General features: G+C 39.8%; 2 protein-coding genes and 1 long non-coding RNA gene across 6 annotated transcripts in view; 1 reads left to right on the top strand and 2 right to left on the bottom strand.

Moving 5' to 3' along the window:
- The window catches only part of mcf2lb (mcf.2 cell line derived transforming sequence-like b), a 39,738-nt gene extending 38,790 nt beyond the window's left edge, over window positions 1-948 (bottom strand). The window contains exon 1 of the mRNA XM_032566929.1: window positions 439-948. Within this exon, the coding sequence (XP_032422820.1) occupies window positions 439-517 (79 nt within the window). The 5' untranslated portion in view covers window positions 518-948. The remainder of the gene's footprint in view (window positions 1-438) is intronic.
- Window positions 949-2,197: 1,249 nt separating this feature from the next.
- Window positions 2,198-3,361, top strand: LOC116722719 (uncharacterized). The gene is made up of 2 exons (XR_004339825.1): window positions 2,198-2,486; window positions 2,560-3,361. It is a non-coding gene; the product is annotated as an uncharacterized LOC116722719 (long non-coding RNA).
- Window positions 3,362-3,590: 229 nt separating this feature from the next.
- Window positions 3,591-15,506, bottom strand: part of LOC116722718 (probable phospholipid-transporting ATPase IH) — a 40,115-nt gene continuing 28,199 nt past the window's right edge. Inside the window, exons 23-31 of one of the 4 annotated variants that reach the window (XM_032566935.1) lie at window positions 15,307-15,366; window positions 14,234-14,361; window positions 14,003-14,138; window positions 13,517-13,540; window positions 12,634-12,699; window positions 11,790-11,893; window positions 11,535-11,700; window positions 10,814-10,932; window positions 6,725-6,891 (exon numbers count right to left, since the gene is read on the bottom strand). In XM_032566935.1, coding sequence (XP_032422826.1) covers window positions 10,855-10,932; window positions 11,535-11,700; window positions 11,790-11,893; window positions 12,634-12,699; window positions 13,517-13,540; window positions 14,003-14,138; window positions 14,234-14,361; window positions 15,307-15,366 — 762 coding nt within the window. In that variant the 3' untranslated portion in view covers window positions 6,725-6,891; window positions 10,814-10,854. Of the gene's footprint in view, window positions 6,892-10,813; window positions 10,933-11,534; window positions 11,701-11,789; window positions 11,894-12,633; window positions 12,700-13,516; window positions 13,541-14,002; window positions 14,139-14,233; window positions 14,362-15,306; window positions 15,367-15,506 lie in introns of all 4 variants that reach the window. The other 3 variants (XM_032566933.1, XM_032566936.1, XM_032566934.1) reach the window with 3 other exon arrangements.

Raw genomic sequence — 15,506 nt, forward strand, 5'->3', positions numbered from 1 at the left:
GAATCTGGGATTAATAAAGTATTTTTGAATTGAATAGCACTGGATTTCCAGAGTTACAGAGGTCAGGGAGGGTGGGTATGGCTTTCCTCATCACTCTCTGCAGTGTTTAACAGAAAGTCAGATATAATATCAATGAAATGATGTAAAAATGAAATGTTCAACATGAACAGTTGACACTCTTGTCTAATAACTCTGTCACACTCAAAATGAGGACGAAAAGCTCATTTTCCAAAGGAATAAATTGCTAGCAAAGAAGAAAAAGGAGCTGGTAAAACATCTCTCTATTTTGAGAGAGCACCATTAAAAGAAGCAAATTACACTGCCTGCATGCATATAATTACATATAATTCCGGAGTTACAAAAATAGGCGCAATGCTAAGCAGTAAAAATGGCATCATACAGGCTCTGAAGCTCGTGCTGGCTGTCGTCATTACCCACCTATGGTTTGGGTGACGCTCCTTAGTCTCTCCAGCAGCTCCCCAAGAGCCATTTCCTCTGTCTTCATCCACAGAAGCATCTTCCAGAGGGACAGTGGCCACCCAGCTGTCCAGCCAAAATACACTTTCCTGGGAAGAAGAGACAGCTTGGCAGCTTTAGAGAGTGGATGCTGGTGAAGATGATGGGAAGTCGAGACTCTACGATGATGAGCCCAGGCAAGCAGAAGGGAAGAGAGGGGGATGCCGCGTGGAAGAGTCACTGAGGATGTGGAAGCGTGGCTGCTTTCGATTTTGGTTCGCAAATTTAGAGACGGAGGGAAGGAGAGTTCAGATGGATGCTGAGTGTGAAAAATGAATGCTTTAGCGGATGGAGAAGATGCTGCTTAAACGGAGGGTGGATGGATGCTGAAGCTGCTGTGACAGCCCCAGGAATGACGACGAGTCGTCCGCGGAGGGATGCGAAGCAGAGGGGGGCTGCGGTGAAGACGGGGAGGACTTGTAGCAGGAGACAGCCTCATTCACACATGCATGTTTCAGCCCCAGTACACATGATGGTGCAAACCTGTGAGGACCCAGGCAGACAGATCGGGGGGAGGGGAAGTGATGGCCAGCACTGCAGGTTCGCACAAACAGCTAATGCAACAGTGACATCATGCGAGAGGGAAAGGTTTAACAGCTGCGTCATGATCTGAACAGAAATATTACAGGCCATGCAGCTTCAGATATGCTGCATTGCCATCAGCTGATGACCAATGGTATCCCCACTGAATAAAACTGGGGTTATGGAGCTACTAATAAGGTAAACTGATGTTTACTTACATGGATATCTCTTAAGAAAGACAACCTGACAGACTTACACAATGCCTGCACAGCACTTTATAAGTACATGGGAGCATCACTGTCTTCTTGATACTCCACTGACTGGTAGTTACGCCTCTGTAGCATTTGCATGGAAGAACACAAGCAGCTTAAATCAGCAACAAGTTTCACACATAGCCATGAAAACCAAGCTCTGGGATGGCTGCGATTACATCATGCCAACGATTCTGAGCTGTAGAACAATGGTGGATGAGTTAATATTTCAGATGTGATGCATCATCCCTCACTTCCTTTCAAACAATTAGGCTGTGTTTTTTTTGACTGATGTGATTGTGCAAGAGAAATTTGCAAGAGGAAATAGGTGTCTCTAAAAACCTTAAAATGTCATCAAAAGATCTACAGCACTCTCTTACTACTAAGCCTTTACAATCAGAAAATCCCATAATAATCTTACCCCATGACACTTACAGCATGCTGCAGTAAGTAGTTTGGGAATGCTTTGCTTCAGCAGGACCGGCCAGCTTGCTATCATAGAATCATAGAATCCATCATGACCTCTTCCATGTGTCAGAGGATGCTTGAGCAAAATATTAGGCCATCTGTTAAAACAAACAAACAAAACACTACAAAGTGGTCTAACTCAAAGTAAATACATAACCGATGTCAAGAAGGAAGTTTATTCATCTGACCCCTGCAGTCCTCTTCATATTAGCATTTCCTAGCATTTTAGCTACCTAACATTTTTGTGGCTAAACTAAATTCAATTATTTGTACTATTGTCAATAATGGACATATTTTGACAATGATAAATAAAAAATACACGATGTCCCTTTTACCATTTAAGTTTTCAGAAATTAAAAACAGATGAGCAATAAAAACAACTGAGTTGCAATTGACTTCAGCAGCTGACCAATCGCTGATCACTGTTTGTCCTGAAGTACAGCCCCTTATCAGGAAGAGCTGAACCTCCATCAGTGTTGCCAGGGTTCATCGTTGCTAACTTGTGGCGGTCATAAAGATTTCGAAGAAAATAAACAGAGTCTGGAACAATACAAGAGATGAATGAAGGCCTGCAGCCAACCTCATGTCCAGGTGAATGAAACTGTGACCTACAGCATCTACTACGTTTGTCTGCACAAAGGATAGTAAACATGTCATTTTTTGTCACGACGCTGTTTGATAGTCAAATCAAAGGTCAATAAGTGAAGGTAGATTTTCTTGACTTTGTATGTATAAGTTCCTATGGGAGCGTAAAAACATGTGCTGCAGTAGCTGCGGTATTTACCATTAAGCACCTTTTTAGACTAATGTTTATTTTTAGGCATTTTCCTGAAGGCAGATTTTCACAAGCTTGTATTATTTAAGTCATTACTCACCTGCTCTTGCATGTACAAAATGCGTCCAACACAGTTTTCACACTTGCATCCAATGAGAGTTTGGGCCCCTCATTCTTCCTGTAGTTGAGAAAGACTTGGGCTTTAACGCTGATGTTTCCCGCAAATAACCTTACAGACCTGATGTCTGACTCTTTAGAGAGTTTTCTGGCCTGTCCTCTTTGCCTCATTGTTTGCTGATAAAGCAAACATGTCTTCAAAAATGTCTTGGGCAATGCATGGAGTTGTTCTTCTTCTTGTTGCTTTTTATTGCTACTAAAAGTTGGCAAAAAAAAACTTTTAGTAGCATTACCACCACCTACTGGTATGGAGTGTGGTTCTTGAACTAATTCATATTATTTAAATGTATATACAAGGCATTGAGTTTCACTACTTCTGACATTTTCAGACTGTTTGTTTGTAGGAGGTTTGATCTACTTCCGCATGAAGGCGGAACCGGCGCCATGTTAGTTGGAAACAGAAACTAGAAATTTGTAATTTAGAACTCCTGCTGGACAGAGATGGAATTACACATCATCTTAAGGACAAAAACAAAATCTGTAAGAAGGCCATTCGTTTCTCTTTCATTCTTTATTACAAGCAGAATGACAATACAGTGCTTTGTCCTCATTTGCTACAGACAGGCTGGCAAAAAGTCAACATGTGAACTTTTAAAATCTTTATCCAAAAACAAAACAAAAAACAAGTAATTTGTCAAAAACTGTTTAGTAATACAAACAGTGGCATACTAAAGGTACTATGATATGAAGTGTGCTCCTCGGAGCAGAGCAGTCGATGTTTCAGACTTTTGCCAAGCTCAGGAGTGACTGGATGAGCACCCGCTGTTGTGCTGATGGACTTAGAAAAAGCAGTTTGACATTCTGATCTGCAATAGAAGGCTGGTGTGATAAACCCGCTGAGACAGAGGCTGGCACCTACAGACAGTTCATTCCTAGTCAGGTCATTTGGTCACTTCTTTTTTTTTTTTTCTCTTTAATTCTCACCCCGTACAATCTTAGAAAAATAACGTGAGGAAGTGTGAACTACAAACTCCAGTTGACAAGCAATAGACCTTGCTGTTTTCTTTAGGGTAAAACTGATCTGTTGTAAAACAAAGTGCAGTGTGTCGGACTATAGGTAACTCTAACAAAACCGTATAATTTAAATTTTACTCTCACTTTGGTTACAAACGTCAACACGCACTCTAACAGTTAAAATATAGTCTTCTCTCTGAGATACAAAACTAGTGAAGAAAATATGAACACTGGACAACATAAGAATGACAAGATGAAAATCAGAAGACTCAAATATTGAAAAATAAATAACCTTTACAGCATTGCTGTATTAGGGCTGGTGCATAGTATGTAGAAGTATGGCAACAACACAGTGACCACCACAAAAACGTGAAGGTTTGACCCAGGGTGGCTCTTATGGAGGTTTTGGGTTGAAAGCTGAGAGGGTGAACCTAAACTTTCCATTAATGTAATAAATCATCTGTGCCCCAGTAGAAAAATACTGAACACCTGTTATCAAATCTATACAAGTTGGCAGATGGTGATGTGTATGAAAATAAACTGTATAACCATATAAAAAATGCTTCAGAATGTCACATTCAAGACTTCCAGAGTCAATACATTTCTATGTTAGCAGACTAGATAGGCTTTGGACAAAGAGGTCTTCGGAAATGCTTTCAGAAATGTGGAAAAGTGGTTCATCCATTATGAGCTACAATCTTCAGATACAGGACATGATGGACAAATCAGTTCAACATTCTTATTGATTTTGATTGTGACGTCGCCTTTTCAAGTCTCCCACCTTTTCCAGACAAACTGTATCTACCTTCTTTAGACTATATATATGAATATATAGCAAAATATTTGTCATTTACATCCATACATATAACACTGACATCAATAGTTTTATAGCGCATTACAGAAAAGAAAAACAAAAACGTAGGAGTTAACGCAACACAGAGACGACCCCTAGTAACACACCTACCTAATATTAGCATTCTGACGTTAGCATTTTCATGACACATATCATGGCAGCAAATACACAAGCACATTGCAACAGTGAGGGATAGCAACATTCATAAATCAGTAACCCATCATTTCCAGACTATTACCTCAAGCGGCCACACGGTGGCAGCAGAGGGCATGCTCACGGATCAGAAAGAAAACAAAATAACTTGATATGTTTTGTGATGATCATGTCTGCAACAAGCCGTGATATACAGAAGAGTAGTACAGCATGCAGAGACAATTCAACATGCTACGCTGACAGATAAACGAGACAAAGGTTGACACAATTAGGAGGGTAGAAAGAAGACAGGGGGACGACAGACGCTGTAACAGACATGTAATCCCTGTGAATATCCTTGTACTTTCATAAATGTGTTTTATTTGACCGACTGAAAATGGTGTCCATGAATTAAGGCAGGGTGGCTAAAATACTGCACTTTCCTCTCGAGTCGCTTCATCTCTCCTTTACAGTGCCTTTCAAAAACATTCATAACCCTTAAACTTTTTCAAACGCCGTCAGAATGCAACTGCAGACTTCAATGTGTTTTATTGGAATTTCATGTGGCAGACCAACACAAAGTGGCGAATAAGGGGAAGGGAACTTATACATGGTTTTTAATAAATAAATGTAATAAAAGCATGGAGTGGATATGTGTTCGCTGTTCACCTTTTATGTAATAATTAAAAGTCTATAAGCTTTCAACATCTTTGCATAACAACTCAGATTGGATGGAGAGTGTCTTTGTACATCAAAATCTTGCCACAGATTTTAAGTATATATAGCTGGACTTTGACTAGGTCATTATAACACATAAATATCCTTTGATTTAAACTATTAAACTTTACCTTTGGCTGTTTATCGAGGTGGATTGTGTAAACTCCATGAATATAATAACTTCAAACCATTTCTTTTCCAGGAACAGCATTTTGTCTAGTTTCATTCACATTTCCATAAACACTGATCGGCTTCCCTCGCCAAGTTGAAGAAAAGCATTCACACCACAATGGTGTGTTCAGGATTAGAGTTTCACCACACACACTTCTTTGCATGTAGGCCAAAAAGTTAAAGTTTTGATCTCTTCTGAGCACAGCAGTAGCCTCTTCAGTTTTCCATTTAACAGATTCTCACTCCTGAGCTGTGGACCTCTGCAGCTCCTACAGAGTCATCATGGTCCTCTTTGATGCTTTTCTGATTAATGCACTCTCCTTGGCAATGTGTTGGTAAGTTTATTTCCTACTTTGTGTTGCTTTGTCACACGAAGCCCTCCAAAGTTAAAGTTCGTGGTTGCAACAAGACAAAACATGAAAAAGTCTAGGAGGTGTGAATAGTTTTGTAAGGCACCGTAAATCTAATGAACATGTTTGTGTCTGTGTAAGGCTTTGTAAAACACCAATTCCTTTTCACGCCTTGCTCCTTTAGCTCCCACTTCTGCTGCGTACCTGTAAGGCAAAGGTGTAAAGGTGTGTGTCACGTACAAACATACAAAAAAACAGGCAATTACATGCGTACTTATAGAGCACATGCATACGCACGCATACCTAAAGGGCTGAGCAAGATTGCTACCCCCTTACTTGGCCAGACCACAGAGTGTCCATGAACAACATTTTTTTTTTTTAACAAACATTTACAAAATAAAATAGAAAATGACATAAAAGTGAAGGAAGAGAAATAATGCGAGTAAAAATGGGGATGAGTTCACAAAAAACCAGCAAAAAACAAACAAAAAAAAGGACAGTTGCTCAAGGTTCCCTTTGAGTTCACCAACTGTTCTGACTGGGAGCTTGACAGGGAACTTTGACAGAAAAAGTCAGGGCACTGCAATGACAACGGTGGTCCACTCAGGTGGACCCCAGAAAATGCACATAATGAACATGGAGAGTCCATGATTTTAAGGGGTGTTCAATAAATTCTTTACTCTTGCAATGGAGAGCTTAACGACACATCTTCAGATGTTTCTGGGAGTTTTTTCACACAGAGGTCTCCGGTCCAGGAGCGCAGTAGGCAAACCCCGCCCCTGACAGACGAAGCATGTAGGGGCTGAGAGAGGTCAGGTCGGACCCTCCTCCCTCTGCCAGGTGAGCCAGGAGTTTCTGGGGAAGAGGACTGGAGCTGCGGAGGGACAGCGTTTCTGCAGCACCGAGGTGGAGGAGGGTGGAGTCCGTGCTCCTGCCTTTGTAGGATCGTCGAAAGGACAGAGGAGTCACCTCAGCCACGCTGCCAGGCAGCAGCTTCTCGCTGACCTACAGAGACAAGGGAAGTGTTGTCAGGAGACAAATCAAGAATGAACCTAAGAAGAATAAAAACATGCAGAACAGCCAACCAAACTTCTACATGTGGACACACGAACTAAAAATTAGCCTATAATTATAGGCATAAGAGTTTTGTTTTGAGATTTTAATATTATTTTTTCTTCTGTCATTTATCCATCAGCTGGTGATGGATCATTGGGGGGAAATTAACATGAACAGACTGGATGACAAAATCTAGTAATGTCTGAACGGACGTTTCTTCCCAATATGAATAATAATAAATTTACACTTGCAGTACTGGTCTGTAACACTAGATGTCAGGAGATTACCTAAAACATTTTTATTAAAAAAATAAATATGAAAACAGAGAGAGAAAAATCTGAAAATGTGTTTTTTGTGTTGGATTTGTTGCGATAGCAGTAAAATATCACCTTGATGTTGCATCAAAACCAATAAAATTAGTCTGAACCTCCAATATATATTTCATTTCAAAGCTAAACCTACAGCCTTGAATCTTACTAGTGTTCCACCAAGAAATCAAATCCACCATTCCTAAGCGCTACCAGTAATGCAACAACAAAACTACAACACCCTTCAGTACGGAAGTTGTTACTGCAGAAAGGAGTTCAAAACAAATCTGGAGGAAGCGCATAGCTGTTATAAACATTTTAGAAAGCAAACTATTAAAATTTTTTTTTTTACAGAGGTATGTCAGCAGCTCCTTCAATCTGCTGGTGAGGTGCAAGTCATTTAACTGCTTCAATAATTTGTAATTTAGCAGGTTTTATTCCTTTGTACATCCTCGTGCCACAGGATGCGAGTTTCATTGAACTGACGAAGGAGAGAGTTGACCTCACATGGACTTCAACAGATAACAGGAAGGCTGAATGAAGGTGTGCAGTCTCCAGGGATTACGCACAAAGACATTTTAAGATATTAATGATAACAGTGATACTTATGATAATCACTAATACATGGTCATACAAATAGTTCATACTTTAACTCATCCAATTTTTCAGATTTTGTCTTTCATCATTTTTGAATACGGTACTACCATTACAATTTGGTTTCTGTTTTAATTATTTTATTCTCCTGTGTTGAAACCTTATCAAAATTTTAATTTCTCTTGTTTCCACTAGGTGGAGATGTTTGCCCATGCACAGTAAATCTTAAACTTTACACATAAGAGCTTGAAATTTGTTGTTTCAATGACTTTGCACAACAATAATAACTGATCAGAATCAAGATTCATGCAAATTTTTAACACGCTCAGGCTCTGATAATATCCGTTCACATTCCAATTTGCATATGTAGGATGGAAATTAGTTTTTAATTTAGTGTTTTTTCTAGAAAAGAAGAAAGGCAAGGAGACTTTAATCACTAAAATTAGAATATAAAGTGATAAAAATATTTAAAAAATGTAAATATACTATGTATCACAAGAACTGAAATTTACAACTGCTGAACTGAAAGAAATTAATATTTTTTGACAGAGGTGTACGCCTCGCTCTTGCCCAGTGACCGCTGGTGACAAGTACCAGGCCTTCCTCTACCACCCTGCAAGGGTAAGTGTTTAGAAAACTGATGAATATTTTTACAGCAATGTTTACAAGAGATTGTTTTGTGTGCAAAGAATTTAGATGAAGCATTTTATTTACAAATAAATTTGCGAAAAAAAAAAGAAAAAAAAAAGCAAGGGATACAGAAGGAACACAAAATGAAGGAACCCCGGGGGGTTAAGTGGCTTGGGCTCAATAAAAATGGAGGAAAGGTGGAATTTCTCATTTGGCTGCAACCCAGACCCGGCTCATTTTCAGCACGCTAGCAGTAGGAGTCTGATTAGCTGTGGAACTGGCACAGCAGACTTAATTGTGGGGTTATCATTCCTGGATAGTGAGTTTGAGAAAAGGACATTTCTTGAGGAACACATACAAACTGACCTAACACACCGCCTCTATTAAAACAGAAGCAACAGCCAACTACTAATACTACTAATACAACTAATAATGCTTTGTGCTTTTACCATAGTGGTCTTAGCCCACAAGCTTTGATATTTCATATAGTCATATGTCCTAGCATCTTTATGTCCACACTCTCTCCGTCAAACGTCATGAAGCGGCTCCTTCTCGCAGCCTACTTTGCCACCAGATGGGCCAGGAGTCACACAGATTTCCCTACCTTCTGCAGATAACATTAAATGAGTGATAATGCAATCTGCCCCAATCTTGTGTACTAAATCTAGGAATTTTAGGCTTTTATCTCAGTCAGATCCAAAATATGTTCTGACTCAATTTGTTGCTTATTCCACCATTTTAGAGCAAGAATATTTCCACAAAAGTACATGAGAAGACTGAATTGTGAGTCATTTTCTGCTCCTAACTTGCAGAAGCTTCCCATGCATTATTTAACTATCATCAGATTTGACAGCCACATATTAGATACAAGAATGATCACACCAAGGAGTGTTCAGAACACAGAAAAGAAGCAGATTACCTGCTTGAAAGTGAATTTAAATCTATAAAAAACACTAAAATGTAGAGGATCCTCCTTACATTTTCACACAGTAGATATTTTAAAAAGTCAGATTGCCATTTAAATAATCGGTAATTGAAATAGTGCGACTCAATGGACAAGGTAGTATCTCAAATCAGTTGCTAAAAGCTAGACACTATTTGATGCTGGCAACAACTGGCATTTTCTTTACTTTATATAAGCTGCTTTTGGAAGTTTACACTGACAAACGTTTGGACAGTCCCTCTCCTGTTTGACTTAGAAGAAGTAGTCTGCAATTTCATTAAAAATAATCACATGGGGGCATGCTGTGGTGGCGTAGGGGTTAGCGCGACCCGTATTTGGAGGCCTTGAGTCCTCGACGCAGCCGTCGCGGGTTCGACTCCTGGACCCGACGACATTTGCCGCATGTCTTCCCCCCCCTCCTTCCCTGTTTCCTGTCAGCCTACTATCACATAAGGGACACTAGAGCCCACAAAAATAAAAAATAAAAAAAATAATCACATAACAGGAATCAACAGAGTTCAGGAGTCTTATGGTGCCTCGAAACAATGTTCGTAACTTGTGAACTTTCCTATATCCTGTCAGGAGTTTTTGATGGGATTTCATGTGACGAACACATAATCATAAAAGGCCAGTAAGAAATAATGAATGTTTTTCAAAAGTGACCCTGAACCCCATTTCAGTACTTTGTAGAACCACCTTTTGCTGCAATTACAGCACAAAGTGTTTTGCAGTTTGTTTCTTCTAGCTTTATATATCTAAACATTCACATTTTTAAACAGTACATTCTTGAGTCACTTATTTTGGTTGGCATCGACGATCCATAGTAGGTCCAGTTTAAAATCCTGACCTATAATGGTTAAGAGGTCAAAAAGCTGGTAAATGGTTTTATTTGATTTTTGAATGAGCTTGGATTACTGGCAGTTTCTCCACTGCTAATTCAAAAAACAAAACTATCTGTAGGCTTGACTGTTTTTCTATTTTAAAATTTGGATTTTTGTCTTTTAAGTAATTGAGAAATGAATAAAGTTTATCAACACAGGTTAAGATAAAATCAAGTTCTGTACTTGCTAGGCATTTCAAAACCTCATCAGAAGATTGTTAAAAATAAGAATACAATAATCAAAACAGATCACAAGTCCAAAAATGCAGGTTATGAAAATCTGAATTGATAATATCTTACCAATTTTGGCAATTTAGTCAATGCATCACAGATTTCTGAAACAGGATATGATGGGACATATCTCTTCAAACGCGTAGAAGAGAAATGGCAGAAAACGGGCTAAACCTCAGAAGTTGTGTTGTCATCAGTGGCTGGTTAGCATGGTGTAGAGACAAGCAGTTTGACACTGGACCATGCCAGCATGCACACTCAAATCAGGGCTAAAAAGAAAGTCACCTCCTCTTCCTGCTCCTCTCTCTCGTCTCTCTCTGGGCCAATCAGAAACTCATTCTGCTGGAGGACTGAGAAAGCATGAAGATGGTGGACGGCTCCACAGTAAGGCACAGGCGGGTGGACTGTGGTCACCATGAAAGAGCAGGACAGTGCAGCGTGTCACAGCCACACGGAGAAGAGGGAAAAGAAAGGATAACGAAAAGGTGAAAAGAAGGGATGGCAGGAAATAGAAAAATGAGGAACAGGGTGAAGGAGAAGTGAAAGGAGCAACAGGGAATGTGTCAATATGGATGACGGGGATCCATAAAGTGAAGTGAGAAGGGGAGGAAGAAGAAAAAGAGCACAGCAGGAAGAAATCAGTCAGACCTTTCACTCGATTTTTTCCCCCTTCCATTTCATGGTAAAGCTTGCTTCAAAAGGAGGGTAAAGCTAAACTACTGGGAAGAGGAAATCAGAGTAAATCCAGCTGGTGCTCAAAGCTATGAAACACATTAACAGTCTTCCTGGATTATTAATAAAGAGGAGAAGATTTACAGCTTCTTCTCTGACGTTGTAAAATTACTGACTGGTATAGAGTAGGATTTAAACGATTTCTACTTGCTACATAAGCAACTAAAGTTGGAAAGAAATTCCATGTGCTAAATTGGTTTAGTAAAGTATTATTCGCACTATGCAACATCAGCAGAAGTAAAATTTTAAATCTATTTTAAGAATTTTTTCGTACCTGTGCTCGCTCAGTAGCTGTTGGACAAATAGCCCTGCAGAGGACTTTCTTGATGACATCCGGCAGCAGGCTGACAGTAATAAGGAGGATGATGCTGAGCCACGCTGGACCACTGGACAACATCTGCATAAACACGTAGTACATCCTCTGGTAGTTCAGGAAGGGCCTGAGCAGCAGCAAGGAAAACATAAATTTATTCCCGAACGGAATCAGTTTGCAAGGACCGCGTGGATTGTGGCTGAATCGAGGCTTTACCAAATGATGCCGCCCCAGAGAAGAGAGAAAATGACGTAGAAAAGCAGCGAGCCCCAGATTACGAAGTGGTTGATCCAAGTCCAGTGACGCGTGTCCAAGGCAAGCTGGACCACAGAGAAAAGTAGCAGTGGAAACACCAAATCAGTCAGTACAGAAGAAACTCATCAGTAAATTTAATACTTTAAATGATTTCCTTGTAATCTTTTAAAGTGGTCTCACTAGTAACGTTAACCCAAACAGATGGGACCAGTGTGATGTGTTATATGTATTGGTGCCGTTTTTGGGTCAACTATCGGGTCGAGACCACTGCCCATTGTAGTCAAAGTGATGTTTTGTCTGGTTTTACTCTGGAAGTTTAAGCTTAAAGTCAAACACATGCTGTACGCCTAGATGACAAAATGCATATGAAACTCAATAGAGAATATTTACAGTTAACAAAATACTCAGAAAAGCTTGTGTTACCTGCTGCTATGAGCTGTTAAACGTTCTCTCACTAAAACAAGTAACAAGTTTTATTTGGCCATTTGTTCATGAATAATTTTAGATCATTTATAGCAATTTACAGAGGTTGTTCAATTATACTCTTACCAACTAATTATTGATTTTGTAAATATGAATCCGGAGCTGAAAAATAAAACTTTTCCATCTAATTCCTAAACCCTTATTCTTCCCTTTATAGTTAATGTTTTGGAGGTCTTCTAACAGGAAGAAGAAAAGGTCTAACGTTAGTCTGTTCTATGCATTTAGAAAACTCATGCAATAGTTATGATCTAACACAACTGAGAGGGTTATGCTATATAAGCAGCAGGATTTTTTTCTCATTTCATTTTGCTCACTCACACACCTTGAGCGTTACGGTGAAAACCAGGACAGTAAAGATGAGAGTCCCAAACGTCCAGTTTCCGAACATCTGTAAGAAAAAGATGAAGACAATAGTTAGCGGCCAGGCTAACAATAAAAATAATTACCAAGACAATGACTGTAGACAGCTCAAGTGAGCACAAGAAAGAAAGTATAGGGCAATCTCATGTTTTATTAACTGTGGAAAAGAGTGTTCATTCAAAAAGATGTTAATTATTATTAGGATAGGATTTTGGTTAAAAAAACAACTGAAACATTTCCAATTTATTTCACAGCATTCACATGTTGCTACTTGCTGAAATCCTAGAAAGGTTTAGGCAGACACCAGGAGTTAACAGATGGGATGGGACTATGAGAGAGGGGAGGAGGGCGGGGAAACAGGAAAATCGAGGCAAAGAGGACGACTTATATAACAACTAAAGCTGGCTGTTGGCACCAAAAAAGCCTATCTAGAATTCCTATGAATTATTTTAAATGGGCAGACAGCGTAATATTAATAAAAGTACATAGCCACACAAGTACACACAAAAACAAACAAGGTAGACAGAAAAGGAAACAAACAGATGTTGGATCTAAATCAGCAGCAAACATTAGGTTCCCTACCACAGCACAAGACGGGGATAATGTGGAGAAGCTTCTAGGATTTCTACCATGTCAGCAGAGTGGTTAAGATTAGGTACTATGCAGGATTCAGAGCGTTGCAAAAATTCAGAGGGGGAACGTAAGCGCTAGGAATCTACACATCCAAATGGGAGTTGCATGGATTAGGTGGAGTGAGGATGAACTGAAAGTATAAACAAGACGACAGGAACTGAAAAGGGGCATGGAAGACAGAGAGAGCTGACAGGGGAGGGAGACAGGCTTACCATCTGTGTGTTGGTGGTCATAAGCTGAAGAAGAAGAAGAGGAAGAAGAGAGGAGGAGAGGAAGAGGAAGAGGGGAGCAAAATAAAGAGCGAGAAAGCAGAGAAAAAGGGAGGGGGAGAAAAGAGAAAAGAATCAGGACAAAGGGTAAAATGAATTTCAGGATGTTTAAACTTAAAAAAAAAAACAGGACCGAAGGCAATCAAAAACAGTTGACATGATACAAATTAACAATACAGAGAAAGATGCTCTTGTGTTGTCGATATGAATGGAGATCCGATGTTCCGGCGAAAGAAACTTTACTGGTGCTGAGCCATAGAGACAAAACACGACTACTATGTCAAGTCGCTGCACCTAAAAGCGTACGGTGAAGATGAGTGAGCGTTCATGGAGACTCAACAGTTATCGTCCCCATGACTGATGCCTGACGCACATGTCATGTCTGTTGTTTTTCTCACTGCCTTTGGCGACGCAGATGCAGAAGCTCACCTGGCCATTGCTGGTGAAGGTGGTGTTGTCGAATAGGAAGTAGGCACCGAAGAAGAAGATGACCGCGTCAAACACACCCAGGCACGTCCAGTACAGGAAGACGGGCCAACGGAGGAGGGAGTTCTTTGCGATGTCCCTGAGATGCACGGAGGGAGAGGGAAAACGTGTTATGGCAGAAATAAAGGTAAACGGGATACAAGGCGCAGCATCATACAAATCAAACGTCATCACCTGTACAGAGAGGGCTCCCTCTTCAGTGTGTCGATGGTCACGTGCTGCTCGACCAGGCTGTACAGGAGGATGGGGAGGGAGGTGAAGCTGATGTTGTAGAGCGTTAAATACGCCGTGTCGTACAGAGGCTGCAAAGGGACAGAGATGCTTTAGAGATAGGAACTAAAAGAGTGTTTCTGTTAAACAATGCCAGCTGATTTTTATGCATTTATAACCTGAAACTCACGCAAGAAGGAAAAAAAGAGAAAAACTCTGAATTCTGCACTTTTATTATGTAATCTTTTCCTTTTCAAATCGCTCCAACTCCAAAGACAGGATGTGTTTTCACACTTTGCTCTCACACAATAGCTCTGGGGAAGGATACGACACCTTTCCCTTCCTTCCTCCAGTTTCATCTCTACTAGCAGGGATGGCTACCTGGGTTTGACGACCCTCAGCTTCAGCTGCTTCCAAAGATTCGAGGACATTCCCTCGTATACTTGACAACTCAAGCTACAAGTGGACTTGATTAAACCAGAGGTCAACACTTCTACCACAAGAAGCAACCAAATAAGAAAAACACTTAAATTGCTTAAATGGTATTATTTTTTAAATTTTTATGGTTACATCACAATCCTTTCAATCTTGGCTCTGACTACACATCCAAAACACTTCTTTACAAAAGTTGCAGTCTGCGCTCCACAAAAGGCCGTTTCTATGTGTTTCTTTTTATTAGCTTCCTGTGTGTTTTTAGGATCCTGTGACAATACTGTTGATTCCTATTTCTGAATAAAATTGAAATCGATTGATAGATGACGGCATCCATTATTACTACCGTAAACAATGTGCTGCTGTGTGACGTCAACTTTCTTCTTATAAATAGAAGGAATCTTTAAGGTGACAATCACTTTTTACAGATCTCTAGCTATTAGTTCCCAATTTCCAGGTTTTTATTTCATTAACAAATAAAATTGTCTTTAGAATTGTAGTGCTTTTGATAAATTGCTAATAAGCTTCAACAGAACATGCTAATAAGCTTCAACAGTACCTTACAATGGGAAAAGGATTTTTCCTGTACAGTATAAAGTACCTACCTGCTGTGAGAACCCACAGAAGAACTGATACAGGAACTGAGGGAAGATGAAGCACACATTCTGCAATGATTTAAGAGGAGAAGAGACAAAAAAAACACAAATGACAAATCACAAAAAACAAATAAAGAAACTCTAAAAATGCAGGTATCTACACATTTCTGTTTATGGTGAGATTATGCCCTATGAGCTTATTGAGTGGG

This window comes from Xiphophorus hellerii, chromosome 7 (assembly GCF_003331165.1).
Source record: "Xiphophorus hellerii strain 12219 chromosome 7, Xiphophorus_hellerii-4.1, whole genome shotgun sequence".
In the NCBI taxonomy this organism is placed as follows: Eukaryota; Metazoa; Chordata; class Actinopteri; order Cyprinodontiformes; family Poeciliidae; genus Xiphophorus; species Xiphophorus hellerii.